Source organism: Haliotis rufescens, unplaced genomic scaffold, assembly GCF_023055435.1.
Source record: "Haliotis rufescens isolate VD_foot unplaced genomic scaffold, xgHalRufe1.0.p SCAF_4, whole genome shotgun sequence".
NCBI classification, from domain to species: domain Eukaryota; kingdom Metazoa; phylum Mollusca; class Gastropoda; order Lepetellida; family Haliotidae; genus Haliotis; species Haliotis rufescens.
Window position 1 is genome coordinate 43,177,050 of NW_025964112.1, and position 19,270 is coordinate 43,196,319.

Sequence of the window (19,270 nt, forward strand, 5' to 3'; positions counted from 1 at the left end):
GGTTAAGATATAAGGATTCTTCTTGACGAATATACATCGCAATACTACTCAGTGTGGTCAGACATACCTCCACTTTCTCTATACTAAAGTAATACAAAGAATTGGACGTGTTTGAAACTGTGAACGAACGAACGAACGAACGAACGGATGAAGGTTCCTTTACGCGGCTTCGCTCCTGAGATGTTGACTATATACATGAATTTGAGCCTTGTGTACGAAACGAAATACAAATTTATTGCGACTATCCTCGGACATCGAGAGCGCTTTGGTCCAAGAGGAAAACGTCTAACTGGGTACAGTACTGGTTGTTGGTCGCCTTCCCCTTGACATTGAGAAACTTGGGGTACGACCTGTTGTTCAGGACGAAGAAGTTCGCCTGAACATGAAGTCCCGTGTAGGGATCACCTACAAATAAAAAAGACATCATAACTGAACATGAAAGACTTCGGATCGGGACTGAGAAAGCCATTCAATCAAAATAAGTGTAGGCATCCGAGACAAACAAGGATCAGCTCTTGTAAGAGATGTGTGAGTTTGATTCAAAACTGATGTAAACAGTTTAAATTTACAATTATGTCATGAGGTGTCATTTTCATGTGGGAGACAATACCGAAATGATGCAATTCTTAAAAATATAAATATAAATAGACGTTTAAAGGATATGATTGAGGCAGTGAACAAAACACTGAAGGACAAACCTTACACTGTCCAAACTAAATTATAAAGCACGAGGTGAGGTGAAATGGGGTTTAACGTCGCGTTCAAGATTATTGCCCTTATATAGCGACGTGCATGCACGTGTGTGTGTGCGTGCGTGCGTGCGTGCGTGCGTGCGTGCGTGTGTGTGTGTGTGTGTGATGCCAATTTTTAGTGCTAGCCCACTGATCGAGATACCATGCAGCAGTTTAACATGAATACCCCACTCAGACACAGTATACTGACTCCGAGCCGACCAGTCCTTGTTTTAGCCACTTTATGCCGAGAGCCAGACAGGGTAACAACAAGTACCATCTTTTAACGTCTTTTGGTATGACCCGGCCGGGGATTACAAAGCACGATTTATTCATAAGACCATCAATAAGATTAAAAACATGAACCATGACTGCAGTAATAGGGGTCTTCTAGTTGCTGTTGCTTGTTGTTGTTTGTTGTTTAACGCCGCACTCAGCAATATTCCAGCTGTATGAAGCCGGTCTGTAAATAATCGAGTCTGGAACAGACAATCCAGTGATTGACACCATGAACATCGATCCACGCAATTGGGATACGATGACATGCATCAACCAAATCAGCGAGCCTGACCACCCGATCCCGTTAGTCGCCTCTTACGACAAACATTGGTTGCTGATGACCTGTTCTACCCCGGATCTTCACGACTATGTTAACAGGCTTTCCTGACTACGGTACTTATGGTCGGATTGGCACACCAAAACGATTTTGATGATTTTGCTCGTTTGTTTGTTTGTTTGGTGTATGACGCCACACGCAGCACTATTCAAGCTGTAGGCTGCCTGTAAATAATTGAGTCTGAACCAGACCATCAACTGATCGATATTGTACGCCAGGATCCACGCCGACGGGCTTCGATGACACGTAATCAAAACAAAGTCAACAACACCTTTTTTTTGTATTTGACCCAAACCGGTTTGTCGGACACACTTACCTAAAAATATCCGAGGCCCATCCTGAACAATCGCCATGTTGTGTTTCTTTAGAATATTCTGAAAAATATGTCATGCGCATGTTGAATATAAACGGATATGGTTTCACAAACATCACGTGCTTGTTCAAGCAGACCTCACCGACAATCATAATGATAACACTCTAGTCTGCACAGACAGGACCAGGGGTGGTGGGGGTTGCCAAAGACAAACAATCCGGAAAGCACTAAAGCGTGCTTGTATGGCATTATTTCTTTTCAACACTTAAAAGTTTTTACTTCGTCAGTAATATAACCGAGGCATTTTCTCAAACAGGAAGGAGCTGGAAATGATTTCTTCTACCGTCTAACGGGGCGGTCGGGTAGCCTAGTGGTCAACGCGTTCGCTCGTCAAGCCGAAGACCCGGGTTCGAATCCCGACATGGGTACAATGCGAGGAGCCCATTTCTGGTGTCCCACGCTGTGATATTGCTGGAATATTGCAAAAAGCGGCGTAAGATCAAACTCACTCACTCACACACTCTACCGTCTAACATCAGCAATGCGTGAAGTAGAAATCGTGAAAATCTGTTCATTCTATTTTCGGAATCAACAGAATCTAGTGATTTCTCTAACTTAAGTCATGTGTGAAGCCCATTTCTGGTGTCCCCCGCTGTGATAATGCTAAAGGCGACTCACCATACTCACTCAATCACTCACTCACTAATTTAAATCATGTTATGGTTCATATATAATTTATCTATAATTTTGCATAATGACCTATAGTTTTGTCCGTTTTATTTGTTCTAAATGCAGTCTCAGAAAGGCTAGTGAATTCCTGGTTTAGAATGAACTGCATAAACAAAAGCATGACGTCATCATAATTGTTTCATAGAGGGTAACTGATGAGCGACAACATGGGTATATTGTTAAGCTTGCAGATTGGGTAGTGAGTGAGTGAGTGAGTTGGGTTTTACGCCGCTTTTAACAGTATTCAAGTTATATCACGGCGTGTCAGCTTAATGTGGGAGGAAAGCACTAAGTGATGCAGGTCTCAGACGTTTACCACTTCGGTGAAACCCACGAGCACGGGTATGGTTCTGACAAACCTAGAAACATAATCGGCGCGAACCGGGATTCAAACCCACAATCATAAGTTTCTGGCGTGTCCAGGGGACGTAACTCTGCACAGCAAATCGCGGCGCCTTAGACGACTGGGCAACCCGTGGCCCCGATTGGGTAATGGGTAGAGGCATAGTTTAATTACATTTAGATCTTTTAACTCCGATCTTTATACTTGCTGTTTTGAAAGAACAAATCGTAGCAGTAATGGAGAGCAAGTCAATTTGTCATTACATTTTTTTAATTGATTCATAAACTATAAGAGTAGCTAATTGTATGGGTCCATAACGGACCCGCATCGTCATTGGCATGATGTCATGTACTTGTCAGTTGACATGTTGACTGCGGTCAGTGGGAATAAAATGCCCGGGAATAAAAGAATACGTCAAGTGTTATTCATTACCAATCTTTAAAATACTCTTTATAGCACACTTTTTTCCAGCTAATAAAATGTAAATACTATAAAACAATAATGACAATAACACATACATTCTACAAAACAGTATTGTTATTATAATATTGTTACAATTACAAGACGTGGTCTAAGACGACGTAAATTGCTTTGCAGAGTTGCGTCCCTTGGACACGCCAGAAACCTATGATCGTGGGTTCGAATTGCGGTTCGCCCCATTGTTTCCAGGTATATCAGCGCCATACCCGTGCTCGTGGGTTTCACTAAAGTGGTTAACACCTGCATCACCTCGGGCTTTCCTCCCACATCATATAACTGGAATACTGTTCAAAGCGGCGTTAGACATACCTCACTCTCTCACAGTTATAAGACGGTTTGTTTGTTTGTTTGTTGTTTAACACTCAGCAATATTCCACCTATATGACAGTAGTAAGTAAATAATCGAACTTGACCAGACAATCCAGTGACTGACATCATGAACATCGATCCACGCAATTGAGATTTATGACATGCATCAACCAAGTCAGCGAGCCTGACCACCCGATCCCGTTAGTCTCCTCTTATGACAAGCATAGCCACCTTTTACGGCAAACATGAGTTGCTGGCGACCTATTCTACCTCGGATCTTCACGGCTAGACTAATATTTAGTCTATGAAATCTTATATTATACAATACACTTCTTGACTGTTAAAATAAAAAATAAAAATTCCCTCTGCTGATTTCATATGGAATAGAGCTAGCTAGAGCTGGCTAGACTTGCTTTTGTATACGTTTTCATAAAATAAATATATTCCACAGTCATGGTGCAGGACTACTTCACGGTCTGAAACTTTGTATAAGACGGTAGCAATAGTAGCGGAAAAGGTCGCGCCAACTTATAACACTTGACTTGTCATGCGGGTGCCTGTCAAACATAGATTATAAGTCGGCCATGATGTACGTCATTCACTCGACATGCCATTATCACGACAGACAACCAAATACTGGCCGGTGATTGGCTGACATCAACAAAAAGGTTGAGGTTACTTCCTGGATTCCACGTCCCTGAAACTGGAGACCATGAACACGGATGAAGCAAACCTTTGTCTCCATCACACGTGGGTGGTCATGAGGAACTAAACCTACCCGCGGCATTAGCATCTCACTGAGACTTAACGGTACACATAAACGCAGTGATACGATAAGATCGATTAATCGATAACGTATAAACATCTGGATTGGGAATCTTTTGTATGCGGCAACTGGTAAAGGTGTATTGGGTGCTGCTGAATGTAAGCTAGTAGGGCCACATATATAACTATTCAAATGTAGAGGGACTATTATGTTATTACGGGTGGGGAGAATATTGTTATTGCATGGCTACACCTTTTCACCATGAGAAATAGTTCTCGCTGACTCATATTCTTCTGTGCGTATTTACTGACGGTTTGGTTTACTGAATAACGTATACAGTAGGTTAACAATAGCAATTGTTACCACAGCTGCCACGACCCAAATATGTCCCCTCACTGTCTTTAATCAATTCCTCAGGATTAAAATTAGAAGTTGGGGTAGGTTAGGGGGTAGAGGTCAACAAGAAAATTTAACAAGCTATTACATGTGTATTTCAACAAGTGTATTGTTCATGTCAATGTGGTCCCTATCCGATTATAAAATACTGAAATTTAACTAGCTATTACATGTGTATTTCAACAAGTGTATTGTTCATGTCAATATGGTCCATATCCGATTTTAAAATACTAAAATGTAACTAGCTATTACATGTGTATTTCAACAAGTGTATTGTTCATGTCAATATGGTCAATATTCGATTATAAAATACTAAAATTTAACTAGCTATTAAATGTGTATTTCAACAAGTGTATTGTTCATGTCAATATGGTCAATATTCGATTATAAAATACTAAAATTTAACTAGCAATTACATGTGTATTTCAACAAGTGTATTGTTCATGTCAATATGGTCCATATTCGATTATAAAATACTAAATTTTAACTAGCTATTACATGTGTATTTCAACAAGTGTATTGTTCATGTCAATATGGTCCATATTCGATTATAAAATACTGAAATTTAACTAGCTATTACATGTGTATTTCAACAAGTGTTTTGTTCACGTCAATATGGTCCATATTCGATTATAAAATACTAAATTTTAACTAGCTATTACATGTGTATTTCAACAAGTGTATTGTTCATGTCAATATGGTCCATATTCGATTATAAAATACTAAAATGTAACTAGCTATTACATGTGTATTTCAACAAGTGTATTGTTCATGTCAATATGGTCCATATTCGATTATAAAATACTAAAATGTAACTAGCTATTACATGTGTATTTCAACAAGTGTATTGTTCATGTCAATATGGTCCATATTCGATTATAAAATACTGAAATTTAACTAGCTATTACATGTGTATTTCAACAAGTGTATTGTTCATGTCAATATGGTCCATATTCGATTATAAAATACTAAATTTTAACTAGCTATTACATGTGTATTTCAACAAGTGTATTGTTCATGTCAATATGGTCCATATTCGATTATAAAATACTAAATTTTAACTAGCAATTACATGTGTATTTCAACAAGTGTATTGTTCATGTCAATATGGTTTATATCTGATTATTAAATACAAAAATCGAGTTCGAACCAAGAGAACCGTTGTAATGAACACATAATGGACAAAATCAAATGGTCTGACAGACCTTGGGCTGTTTCTGGAGTCACACTATCATATACACACATGTATATTTAGAAGCAGGCCGTGATCGCGTTAAAACTTAATTTATTCTCACACATTTTAGTCCCGTGTAAAATATGTAGGCAGGGCGTTTCCAGCCATTTGTTCCTGCTCAGGACAATGCACATTTATTTGTATGGGCGAATATAACTCCTTATCCGCGGACCATTAAGAAACAAAAATTATGCTTATTCCGAAACAAACGAAGTGTTAGTAGTCATATCATTGTGTATGTAATAATTATGCCATAACCGTTCAGTCACATTGCTTTAAACAGTGTCTCCGTTCCAGATGACAAATTATTTAAATATGTTACTTTGTTGTATGAATACTCATTTACACAAAGCTATCTCAGCGCTAAGACGATCTCAACTTGTATACTTTAACATGCATCACTGACCTGAATATCTCCATGTTCAGAGAGCACGCCCATAGATAATTATTTGGATATTACAACATAACCATGATCAGTTAATCCTGAAATTTGTTAAACTGAGAAACTGAATAAATCTAGACTTGCTAAGTATTTTAGACTTATGATTTAAGATATTTTTGTTTCCGTGATCGACACGAGAGACTAATGCATGTCTTAAGGTAAAAGTGGCCTGTTGAATAACATGGTGTACTATCCATGAACACTGCTCGGGTAATTGTAACCCTTCTCTGCTGGGCCACTGGTATACCCCCATAACTAATCAGTCCGAGTGATATACCATTAGTTATATATCACCGTCACTTTGTAAAGCCAGTAGGAGCAGGGGAGAGACAGGGGTCGCATTTTCCCTCAGATGTTTTCATCAACAAATTCCACAAGGATAATTCGCTCAAACCTCAACCCATCGATTAATATCTACATACATTGAGAGTTTGGGTGAAAGACCTAATTTAGAATCAATATACTTTAGATTTAATAATATGCTTTTCAGTTTTGATTATGTATTTCGGGCTTACTTACTCCCCCACCACCATCACCACCAGACACACCACCATACACACACCACCAGACACACACCACCAGACACACACCACCACTCCACTCTGAGTCTGAGATGCGCTCCTACGGGCCTGTGTGCTTCATGAGTGAGTGAGTGAGTTGGGTTTAACGCCGCTTTTAACAGTATTCCAGTTATATCGCGGCGTGTCAGCTCAATGTGGGAGGAAAGCCCGAAGTGTGGCAGGTCTCAGACGTTTACCACTTCGGTGAAACCCACGAGCAATACATTTTCATCTACGAAGTTTGATGATATATGTCAAACTAAATTACATACGTTAGCACCGCCTCCGTGGCCTAGTGGTAGAGCGTCCGCCCGGAGAGCGGAAGGTCCGGGGTTCGATCCCCGGCCGCGTCCTACCAAAAGACGTTAAAAGATGGTACTTGTTGTTACCCTGTCTGGCGCTCGGCATTAAGGGGCTAAAACAAGGACTGGTCGGCTCTGAGTCAGTATACTGTGTCTGAGTGGGGTATTCATGTTACACTGCGGCATGGTATCTCAGTGGGCTAGCACTATAAATCGGCATCAGTCCGGAGTAGTTCAAGCAACCACACAAACACACACACGCACATGCACGTCGCTATACAAGTGCAATAATCTTGGACGCGACGTTAAACCCAATTTCACCTCATCTCACTTTTTAGCTTAACCCTTATCCAGCCTCCGCGCCTCACTGACTTTTCGAGCCTTTTATTCAGTTTTGTTCTCGACGTAACTTACACCGTTAGGGCTGTCACTGGATAAAGGGGACAGTCTCATAAACTACATTCACAAATAGTCATTCACTGAACATTCCAGGCCGCTCATTGCCCGTCTCTGAGGTAGTTTTACCGTGTAATTTCACCAACGTAAACAGAAGGACAAAAACTCTAAGGACAACGTGTGGAGAAATACGATATGTACAGACGTATTGTCTGTTAGGGGATACTTAATTAACTTTTTGTATTCTGTGAACCAAAAACTTGTTCTGTAAATGTATTTCACAACTGCGACATTATCATACTTGGGACTATACTATATATAGTGCAGATAAAATGTGAAAACAGAGCAGAACATCTCTCACTGAAACCAGTGTTGAGTTTAATCTCGGTCTGTGGTTACTTACGTCAAGGTGGGTCTGATTGAAGCCAGGGTTGAGTCTTATCTCGGTCTGTGGTTACTTACGTCAAGGTCGGTCTGATTGAAGCCAGGGCTGAGTCTCATCTTTGTCTGTGGTTACTTACGTCAAGGTGGGTCTGATTGAAGCCGGGGTTGAGTCTCGTCTCGGTCTGTGGTTACTTACGTCAAGATGGGGTCTGACTGAAGCCAGGGTTGAGTCTGATCTCGGTCTGTGGTTACTTGCGTCAAGGTGGGGTCTGATTGAAGCCAGGGTTGAGTCTCATCTTTGTCTGTGGTTACTTACGTCAAGATGGGGTCTGATTGAAGCCAGGGTTGAGTCTTTTCTCGGTCTGTGGTTACTTACGTCAAGGTGGGTCTGATTGAAGCTGGGGTTGAATCTCGTCTCGGTCTGTGGTTACTTACGTCAAGGTGGGTCTGATTGAAGCCAGGGTTTAGTCTTATCTCGGTCTGTGGTTACTTACGTCAAGGTTGGTCTGATTGAAGCCAGGGTTGAGTCTCATCTTTGTCTGTGGTTACTTACGTCAAGGTGGGGTCTGATTGAAGCCAGGGTTGAGTCTCATCTTTGTCTGTGGTTACTTACGTCAAGGTGGGGTCTGATTGAAGCCAGGGTTGAGTCTCGTCTCGGTCTGTGGTTACTTACGTTAAGGTGGGTCTGATTGAAGCCAGGGTTGAGTCTTATCTCGGTCTGTGGTTACTTACGTCAAGGTGGGTCTGATTGAAGCCAGGGTTGAGTCTCGTCTCGGTCTGTGGTTACTTACGTCAAGATGGGGTCTGATTGAAGCCAGGGTTTAGTCTTATCTCGGTCTGTGGTTACTTACGTCAAGGTAGGGTCTTACTTGAGCCAGGGTTGAGTCTCATCTTTGTCTGTGGTTACTTACGTCAAGATGGGGTCTGATTGAAGCCAGGGTTGAATCTTATCTCGGTCTGTGGTTACTTACGTCAAGGTGGGTCTAATTGAAGCCAGGGTTGAGTCTCATCTTTGTCCGTGGTTACTTACGTAAAGGTGGGTCTGATTGAAGCCGAGGTTGAGTCTGATCTCGGTCTGTGGTTACGTACGTCAAGGTGGGTCTGATTGAAGCTGGGGTTGAGTCTTATCTCGGTCTGTGGTTACTTACGTCAAGGTTGGGTCTGATTGATGCCAGGGTTGAGTCTTATCTCGGTCTGTGGTTACTTACGTCAAGGTGGGTCTGATTGAAGCTGGGGTTGAGTCTCGTCTCGGTCTGTGGTTACTTACGTCAAGGTGGGGTCTTATTGAAGCCAGGGTTGAGTCTCATCTTTGTCTGTGGTTACTTACGTCAAGGTGGGGTCTGATTGAAGCCAGGGTTGAGTCTCGTCTCGGTCTGTGGTTACTTACGTTAAGGTGGGTCTGATTGAAGCCAGGGTTGAGTCTTATCTCGGTCTGTGGTTACTTACGTCAAGGTAGGGTCTTACTTGAGCCAGGGTTGAGTCTCATCTTTGTCTGTGGTTACTTACGTCAAGATGGGGTCTGATTGAAGCCAGGGTTGAGTCTCATCTCGGTCTGTGGTTACTTACGTCAAGGTGGGTCTAATTGAAGCCAGGGTTGAGTCTCATCTTTGTCCGTGGTTACTTACGTAAAGATGGGTCTGATTGAAGCCGAGGTTGAGTCTCGTCTCGGTCTGTGGTTACGTACGTCAAGGTGGGTCTGATTGAAGCTGGGGTTGAGTCTTATCTCGGTCTGTGGTTACTTACGTCAAGGTTGGGTCTGATTGAAGCTGGGGTTGAGTCTCGTCTCGGTCTGTGGTTACTTACGTCAAGGTGGGGTCTGACTGGAGCCAGGGTTGAGTCTCGTCTCGGTCTGTGGTTACTGACGTCAAGGTGGGGTCTTACTGAAGCAAGGGCTGAGTCTTATCTCGGTCTGTGGTTACTTACGTCAAGGTTGGGTCTGATTGAAGACGGGGTTGAGTCTCATCTTTGCCTGTGGCTACTTACGTCAAGGTGGGGTCTGACTGAAGCCACGGTTGAGTCTCATCTCTGCTTGCGGCTACTTACGTCAAGATGGGGTCTAATTGAAGCCAGGGTTGAGTCTCATCTTTGTCTGTGGTTACTTACGTCAAGGTGGGGTCTTACTGAAGCCATGGTTGAGTCTCATCTTTATCTGTGGTTGCTTACGTCAAGGTGGGGTCTGATTGAAGCCAGGGTTGAGTCTCATCTTTGTCCGTGGTTACTTACGTCAAGGTGGGTCTGTTTGAAGCCAGGGTTGAGTCTCATCTTTGTTTGTCGTTACTTACGTCAAGGTGGGGTCTGATTGAAGCCAGGGTTGAGTCTCATCTTTGTTTGTCGTTACTTACGTCAAGGTGGGTCTGATTAAAGCCAGGGTTTAGTCTTATCTTTGCCTGTGGTTACTTACGTCAAGGTGGGGTCTGACTGAAGCCAGGGTTGAGTCTCATCTTTGCCTGTGGTTACTTACGTCAAGGTGGGTCTGTTTGAAGCCAGGGTTGAGTCTCATCTTTGTCTGTGGTTACTTACGTCAAGGTGTTTCTGATTAATGTCAGGGTTGAGTCTTATCTCGGTCTGTGGTTACTTACGTCAAGGTTGGTCTGATTGATGCCAGGGTTGAGTCTTATCTCGGTCTGTGGTTACTTACGTCAAGGTGGGTCTGACTGAAGCCAGGGTTGAGTCTCTTCTCGGTCTGCGGTTACTTACGTCAATGTGGGTCTGACTGAAGCCAGGGTTGAGTCTCATCTTTGCCTGTGGTTACTTACGTCAAGATGAGGCCTGATTGATGTCATGAACACCTGCCACCATCTCTCATAGAAGGGCCTGGGTACGGGGATAAGACCTAGCTCCCCAGCGTACATCTCGGTCTGTTCTGCCTCCAGGTTGAAGGACACCAGCCATGGCTTCATGTCAGTGTTGAAGCGTACAATCTTCACTCTGTGGCCGAATCTAACATAGTCCACATTACATTTTAATACAATATTTGATGTTTATATCCATATTGGAATGATAAGAAATAAGAATTCATGCTATAAGTTTGTAGCCAAAATATTTGATAAGTTAAATCGAATCAAATTAACCAGAAACACACCGTGAACACAAAGCTGAAAATTAGACAAGTGTTGAAATATGGCGATCACTTAATAAATAAATCTAATGTTGCATTAAGTACGAGATGTGACATAAAAGTTCTGAGCCTAACTATGATGGACTGCGTTGATGGCTGCTAATTGTTTTAACATAATCCCTCCGAGACCCACACTTCTGCCAACGATATTGGAGTGCCTGGATCCCAAGTTTTTGAAGATGAGGAACTCTTACGGTGCCAAATCTGGTGAATACGGAGGATGTTCCATGAAGCAGACTCACGCATTGCAACACTGACGGAATAACACACCTTCCACGACGTGCAGCCTTGATATTCTCACGCAGTTGCCTCAGCAGATTAGAGTAATATTGGTCATAAATGGTCTGACCTTTCGGGGGACAGTCTAACAGTAGGATTCCTTTGGAATCACAGAAAACCGAAGCCATCACCTTGCCTGCTTATTGAACAGACTTTGCCGTCTTCTTCGGAGGAAGAGAGACGTCAGATGTTTCCACTGCTTTGTGTTGTGTTTAGTCTGGCTGATAGTGGAGAACCCAAGACTCTTCCCTTGTTACAATTGGCTCATCAAAGCCAGCTAGGAGATGATGAAGCTGAAGCGTGTGTGATCAGTCAAAGAGTCAGAAGCTTCGGAACCCAGCGTCCTGAAACCTGTGTCATTCCCAGTTCATTCCCCAGTATCTTCTAAACTCTCTCATCGGACATGCCTTCTGTATTGTATTTCACGTATGGTGAGTCGTCGATCACCTATCCATATCACTTGGGCACGCCGGAAACCTATGATCCTGGGTTCGAAACCCCGTATCGCCTGGATCATAATTCTAGGCAGGACCGCACCATACGTGTACTCACGGGTTTCACCAAAGTGGTAAATGACTAACACCTGCATCACTTCAGGCTTTTCCTTCCCCCATCAAACTGACAAGCCGTGATATAACAGGAATACTGCTAAAAGTGGCGTTAAACCAAACTCACTCACTCATAACCATATCATGAATTTTATCAACATTTTCCTTAGAGGTGGCTGCTAAAGGTCTTCCTGATGTTGGATCATCTTCGAGGAGTTCTCTTCCCACCATCAACTAAAGTTGATGGCATGGACAGCTGTTGGAGTTACCTCTTTAATTTGGAGATACTTGATGACAGTGCTGTAACCAACTGTGACCATTGTCATCAAGAAACTATACCTAGTCACTTGATGCCTGCAGACATATGCTGCCTGGTTGTGGATTTGATTCCACTGCAGCCTGTAAGCAAGGAAGGTTGTTGGTTGGTTGGTTGTTTTACGCCGCACTCAGCTATATGAAGGCGGTCTGCAAATAATCGAGTCTCGAGCAGACATCATGAACATCGATCCACGCAATTGGGATCGATGACATGCATCAACCAAGTCAGCGACCCTGACCACCCGATCCCGTTAGTCGCCTTTTACGATAAGCATAGTCGCCTTTTACGGCAAGCATGGGTTGCTGAAGACCTATTCTATCCCGGATCTTCACGGGTCGTAATCATGGAAGGTATTGCACTTAATACATGCACACAGTTAAGGGTGCACTATGCACCCCTCGTAGTTAGGCACAGAACTTTTCAACCACACATCGTTACATTAACTGTTGTCGTAGACGTTGCACTGCGCCGTTACCTATGGTAGGCTCCAACAGCTGTCTCTGGGGAGTCGCCTGCAGCGTTGTAAATACAGGACAGACGATGCCATTCCGAGAAGTACATATTCAGCGTGCCTTGATCCGTGTCTGACAACAGTGGACGTGTGGATTTGTGTGCATATGTAAATTTAATATTAGGCAAAATAGTAAATAAATGTTTCTCATATCATGCTTCGTGTACGTGTGACGGAAGCGTGGAACGGATATGGGGAAAGTATAAAATCAAGGCTTCCAGGTATTATCTAATCATAGCCTCTAGGTAGTCTCATAGCCTACAGATAGTATCTCATGGCCTCCACGCATTATCTGATCGTATCCAGGTATCATTCATAGCCTCCAGATATAATCTTATAGACTCCGGGTATTTTCTTTTAGCCTCCAGGTATTATCTCATAGCTTCCAGGTATGACCCTATAGCCTCCATGTAATATCTCATAGCCTCCAGGTATTATCTCATAGCTTCCAGGTATGACCCTATAGCCTCCATGTAATATCTCATAGCCTCCAGGTATTATCTCATAGCTTCCAGGTATGACCCTATAGCCTCCATGTAATATATCATAGCCTCCAGGTGTTATCTCGTGGCCTCCAGATATTACCACACAGCTTCCCGATATTACCTCACATTATTCGTGTATTCTTTCGTGACCTCCAGATATGATCTCATGTATCTGGATTATCTCGTGGTTCTCCAGATATTATCTCATAGCCTCCAGGTCTTCAGGTATTGGCTAGTGTTCTCCATATATTATCTCATGATCTATAGATAAATAAATGGCCCCCGTTCCATCTTTGTCTTGAAATAATTACAAACGTATTTAAAAGTAACATTGGGCAGATCGATTAGAAAAGATAATATTACTCGGGGATGATCGACTACAGAAAGTTATAATATCTGTATTCCTTTCACGTGCCACCTAGCGCATGCAGTAAGACGTAGTTAGTTGGTAAATAATACCTTCAAGGCGGGCTGAAAGAAACATGGTCATTAAAATGTCTGATTGCTCAAATGGTGTCACATTGTAGTTTAAGAGACACACTGGTAACTACAGATGGACAGTAGATTATTTCCATGAGACCACGTGTGTACGTTAAGAAACCCAAATTAATGTCTTCATGATGCTAAACAATTCATTTATAAAATCTGATCTTATTACAATTAAATGTCAAGTTTAGAGTGAATAATGTGTGCGTTGCAGTTTTCATATTCTTCCCCACGTTAACTTAAGCACACGGTAAAGGGCCTTCTAACCTTGACCACATTTCGATCAGACATAGAACGAAACTTTCCAGAAATTGTCACGTCAATTGTCTGCTGTGACCCTTACATTACTGATAGACATAGGGGTAAAACTGCTACCCTAAATAAAACAATGGCACATTTACCATCGTAACTTTGTTCTGCTTTGGCCATGTTCTTAAGCGCCTTGAATGTTTTAGTGGAAGGTTTGATCACCATGACGCCAGAGTTGAAGACGTCAGTCCAAGTAGCTTCCGGCACGGCCGATAACTCTGGGTGCTGAAACAACTCGTCCACGTTTCTCAACACCTGGAACAATAACATGTACACTGCACGTATGTGGGTACAAACAGGCGGATTATATATAGAATTAAGCATCATATGATTAGGAATTGACTTTATTATTGTCTTTGGTGGTATAAACGTAAAACTCCGTCTGCACACATATCAGAGTAGCGAATTTACATAAAGAGCATTAATAACTCCATATGCCAACTGTTTGATGGTCACTAAAGCAACATCTGGTATGAAAGCATAGTAAGTTTGTTCTAAAATTAACATATAGATGGTTTATATTTTGAAGTATATTTCTCATATAACTATCTTTTATCACGAGCAATGATTGGAGTGCAACAAATGTCTGGAGGAATCCATAGATAGTCAAAGAAACAAGCCAAGCATTAACATATATCAAGACATCTATCTACTCAAATTACATACTACTCAACATTTGCTAAGGACTACGCCTGTAACTAAAGATGACTGTTGGCCCTTAGCTTATCCTGAGCAGTATACTTATAAATGCAAACGACAACCATCGTTACCCTCTGTCACATAAACACGTATATTGTTATTTGTTACATTGGTTGTTTGTTGTTTAACGCCGCACTCAGCAATATCCCAGCTATATGACGACGGCATGTAAATAATAAAATATGAAACAGGCAATCCAGTGATTGATATTATGAGCAACGACACACACCGCCGTCCACTAGGAAACCGAGCCTCCAATCAGAATGAGGGATTCTGAAATGTCATGGTAGAATTATGTTTATTCCAATCAAAATGCAGAATTCTTATATGTCATGGTATAATTCTGTTTATTCCAACTTCGGGTTTATTCTGATTGGAATAAACATAACTCTACCATGACATTTTAAAATACTGCATTCTGATTGGAATACACACGACATTACAAATACATTTCAATACTCACAATAGTGTCAGAATGAAGGTAGACAATTTTGTCGTATTCTTTGAACGACCAGGCCCGGAGTTTGCCGAACAGTGGCGAAGGAGGCTGGTCGCCTTTCTTCACTTTGACTGGCTTTATATCAACGACTTTATCAAAACGGACGTCCAACATTTCTCTGTTGAGGAAGTATAACACTATTAAAGTGATACGCCATAGAATGACTGATAAATTCATAAACGAGTCGTCTAAGGCGCCGTGATTGGCTGTGCAGAGTAACGTCCCTTGGGCAGGCCAGAAACCTATGATTGTGGGTTCGAATCCCGGTTCGCCCCGATTATGTTTCTAGGTTTGTCACGCCATACCCATGCTCGTGGGTGTCACCGAAGTGGTAAACGTCTGAGACCTGCATCACCTCGTGCTTTCCTCCCACATTAAGCTGACACGCTGTTTGATAACTGGAATACTGTTAAAAGCGGCGTTCAACCCAACTCACTCACTCACTCATAAACGAGTGAGCTAGCAAACAAGTTGGATTATCGCTGATTGGCGCCTCTTTAGAGAACTTGACCAACAGTGGCCCGATTGTTCGTTCTATCCAATTTCGTTATTTCCAAGTACACGCATGAACATTTAAAACAAGGTTTGCAATATTGTTGAAACGTCACGAACCTCTCAAACATGTTAATAAAGACAGAGTAAAAATTTATTTTGTAAGGATACAACGACATCTACTTCACCTTATCAACCAAGATACTGTGTCTGTAACCATGGCAACAATGCAGTTATTGGTCTGTGTATTGGTTAAAGATTGTTGAAGTACCATGGCACCAATAGCTGTGACGTCATCCACTGCCATGGTAACGTAGGCATTCTTTGAAGTACAGCTGGAGGAAAGGTTTACCATGAGAACTCTGAATACAATAACGACGCGGTAACGAGAAATAAAACTATAGCACCCGACGTATTCAGCACTCGAGTATTTAAAAAATTCAAATTCCACGTCGTTTGAAGTTAGTTTGTTGTTCAACGCCGCACTCAGCAATATTCCAGCTTTATGACGTCGGTCTGTAAATAATTGAGACTGGACCAGACAATCCACTGATTGACATCATAAGCATCGGTCTACGAAACTGGGATATGATGACATGCATCAAGCAAGCCAGCGAGTCTGACCACCCGATCCGATTAGTCGCCTCTTACGACAATCATGGGTTGCTGAAGATTAGTTCTAACCCAGATCCTCACGGATCTACGCGTCGTTTGAAATAGGTTAAGCTTTTCAATATTAAATTGCGATAAATGCAATGCATTATAACTATGTAAACGATAGATATTCATATTACACAATAAAGTTTGTTTGTTTGTTTATTGTTTAATGCCGCACTCAACAATATTCCATCTATAATTGAGTCTGGACCAGACAATCCAGTGATTGACATCATGAGCATGGATCCACGCAATTGGGATACGATGACATGCATCAACCAAGTCAGCGAGCCTGACCACCCGATGATGTTAGTCGCCTCTTACGACAAGCATAGTCACATTTTACGGCAAGCATGGGTTGCTGAAGACCTATTCTATCCCAGATCTTCACGGGCCTGCTCGATAAAGTAATATTTAAATTAAATTCCCAATACATATGGGGGCCCTAATTGGAGCTGGGACATTCAAGTGTTGAGTACGGTCAGGAATAACATATGCCGGTACAAACAAAGTTACAGAATACCCATGAAAACAATATTGGAGCATTCTCTAATATAGTAGATCACTTGAGAGACAGTCCTTGGCAAGCCTACAGCGACACAGTCTTCCCGAAGACACTAAAGCACCAAATTTAATTCAACCTACCTCCTAGGTTTCAGACAGCAAATTTGATCTACAACCAGAATACAGGAAATAAAGAATAACTGTCGGTACTTTGGCTTGTTCATCCTGGAACTCAAGACTGAAGAAAATAATGTCAAGCGTTTGTGCGATACGTTCTGAAGACAAGAACCATGTTCAAGATGTGTAAATATACATACTGATCGTATTGGGCAAACGTTAGCTGGGGCATGGGTTATACGAACACATATCTGGTGACTTATCGTCAAGCGGTTCACATACAAATGACACCATGAGTTATATACTAGTATACCTGATATATACACTGTTCTCTGATATATTGCCCCAAAATGTTCACTGACATATTGCCCTACTGTTAACTGATATATTGCCCTACTGTCAACTGATATATTGCACCCACCGGTAACTGATGTGTTGTCCACACTGTTAACTGATATATTGTCCCCATCGGTAACTGATATATTGTCCACACTGTTAAGTGATATATTGCCCTACTGTTAAGTGATATATTGCCCTCATTGTTAACTGATATATTGCCCTCAATGTTAACTGATATATAGCCCACACTGTTAACTGATGTCCTTATAGGTAACTGAAATATTGCCCTCACTGTTAACTGATATATAGCCAATACTCTTAACTGATACGTTGTCCCTACCGGTAACTGATATATTGCCCCCAGCGGTAGCTGATGTATTGTCCACACTGTTAACTGATATATTTCCCTACTGTTAACCGATACATTGCCCCCGCTGTTAACTGATATATTGCCAACCCTGTTAACTGATATATTTCCCCACTGTTTACTGATATATTTCACAACTGTTAACCGATACATTGCCCTACTGTTAACTGATATATAGCCAAAACTGTTAACTGATATATTTCATGACTGTTAACCGATACATTGCTCTACAGGTAACTGATATATTGCCCTACTCATAACTGATATATTGCCCACCCTGTTAACTGATATATGTCCCACCCTGTTAACTGATATATTTCCCCACTTTTAAGTGATATATTGCCCTACTGTTAACTGATATATTGCCCTTATTGTTAACTGATATATTGCACTCACTGTTAACTGATATATAGTCCACACTGTTAACTGATGTTGTCCCTACAGGTAACTGAAATATTGCCCTCACTGTTAACTGATATATAGCCATCACCGTTAACTGATATATAGCCCTCACTGTTCACTAAAATATTTCTCACACTTCAACTAGAAATATAGAACACGTATCCAAAACGCACCTACTATGGACGAAAATTTGTAGTAAGTTTAACATGTGGTTCCAGCAGGTACTACGTCAATAAACTAGAAGAACGTTAAAGGTGAAACAGGACATAACTCTTATCTGTATAGCATGGTCAACCTGCTCTGCGAGTCATGTTTCGCGTCCTTTATCTCTCCGGTCTAATCTGTCGAGTTCACCATTCGGAAGGTTCCCATCGTCCGATTCTCCGAATGGCAGTCCTTATTATGAGCTCGAGTCTCGAGTAGGCTGTCTGGAAGAATCCAGCATACTCAGAGGTGAACTTAGTACTATTATGTACACGACAAAATATCTTATTTCGCGGACGATTTCCGTAGTATACGACAACTAAAGCTGCCTGCTTTCAGTGGCTTATTGTAAAATCTAAAACCTTGTTAACCGATGTTATATCCGCTTGTATATATGCACTTATTATGTCATCGAAAATGCCAACCGTTATTCTTGTGGCTCGCCCATGACCATCGGAGCCCTTATCGACCTTTAGGGGTCAGATTTACTATCCGAGTTAGGATGGTTATATTTATATAAGATCCTCATTATACCCAGACATGGCATGGTAAATGACAAACAGCGCTCGGGTACAAGGGCTTTAAATGAGTAGGTTGTACGTCAATGTTCCTTCAGCTACTGGTATCAATGGTTCTATTATGGTGATTATTCAGAACTTTACTTAGCAAACCTATACCTAAACTGTACTGTTTCGTTTGTTGTTTAATGCAGCACTCGGCAATATTCCAGCCTGTAAAATATTGGAGACATTCCGGTACGATGACGAGTTAACATGTAAACGTTGACGTCATAACAGGTAACCGAGCCTGACCGATCCATTTAGTCGCCTCATGCGACAAGCATACTAGGTTCCTGGTCTATTCCACCCCGGGATCCCCATGAGTTTAACTAAAACGGAGTTTGATACGTATGTGTATGCGTATGTGTATGATT

General features: G+C 41.8%; 1 protein-coding gene across 1 annotated transcript; it reads right to left on the bottom strand.

Moving 5' to 3' along the window:
• Positions 1–213: 213 nt before the first annotated feature.
• LOC124136001 (glycogenin-1-like) lies at positions 214–17,185 on the bottom strand. The gene is made up of 8 exons (XM_046501737.2): positions 17,049–17,185; positions 15,935–16,081; positions 15,219–15,372; positions 14,149–14,311; positions 12,741–12,849; positions 10,758–10,941; positions 1,664–1,721; positions 214–405 (listed from the first exon to the last, which is right to left on the bottom strand). Exons 1-8 carry the CDS (start codon positions 17,129–17,131, stop codon positions 242–244), a joined length of 1,062 nt encoding a protein of 353 aa, XP_046357693.2. The 5' UTR covers positions 17,132–17,185; the 3' UTR covers positions 214–241.
• Between the last annotated feature and the right edge of the window lie 2,085 nt (positions 17,186–19,270).

Excerpts from the sequence above, each read along its gene's own strand:
- LOC124136001 (XM_046501737.2), bottom strand. The coding sequence starts at position 17,131 with ATGAACAAGCCAAAGTACCGACAGTTATTCTTTATTTCCTGTATTCTG. Across the intron at positions 16,082-17,048 it reads TGCTGTCTGAAACCTAGGAG|CTGTACTTCAAAGAATGCCT; the intron begins GTAGGTTGAATT and ends CCTTTCCTCCAG. Across the intron at positions 10,942-12,740 it reads GCTGTTGGAGCCTACCATAG|ATTCGGCCACAGAGTGAAGA; the intron begins GTAACGGCGCAG and ends GGACTATGTTAG.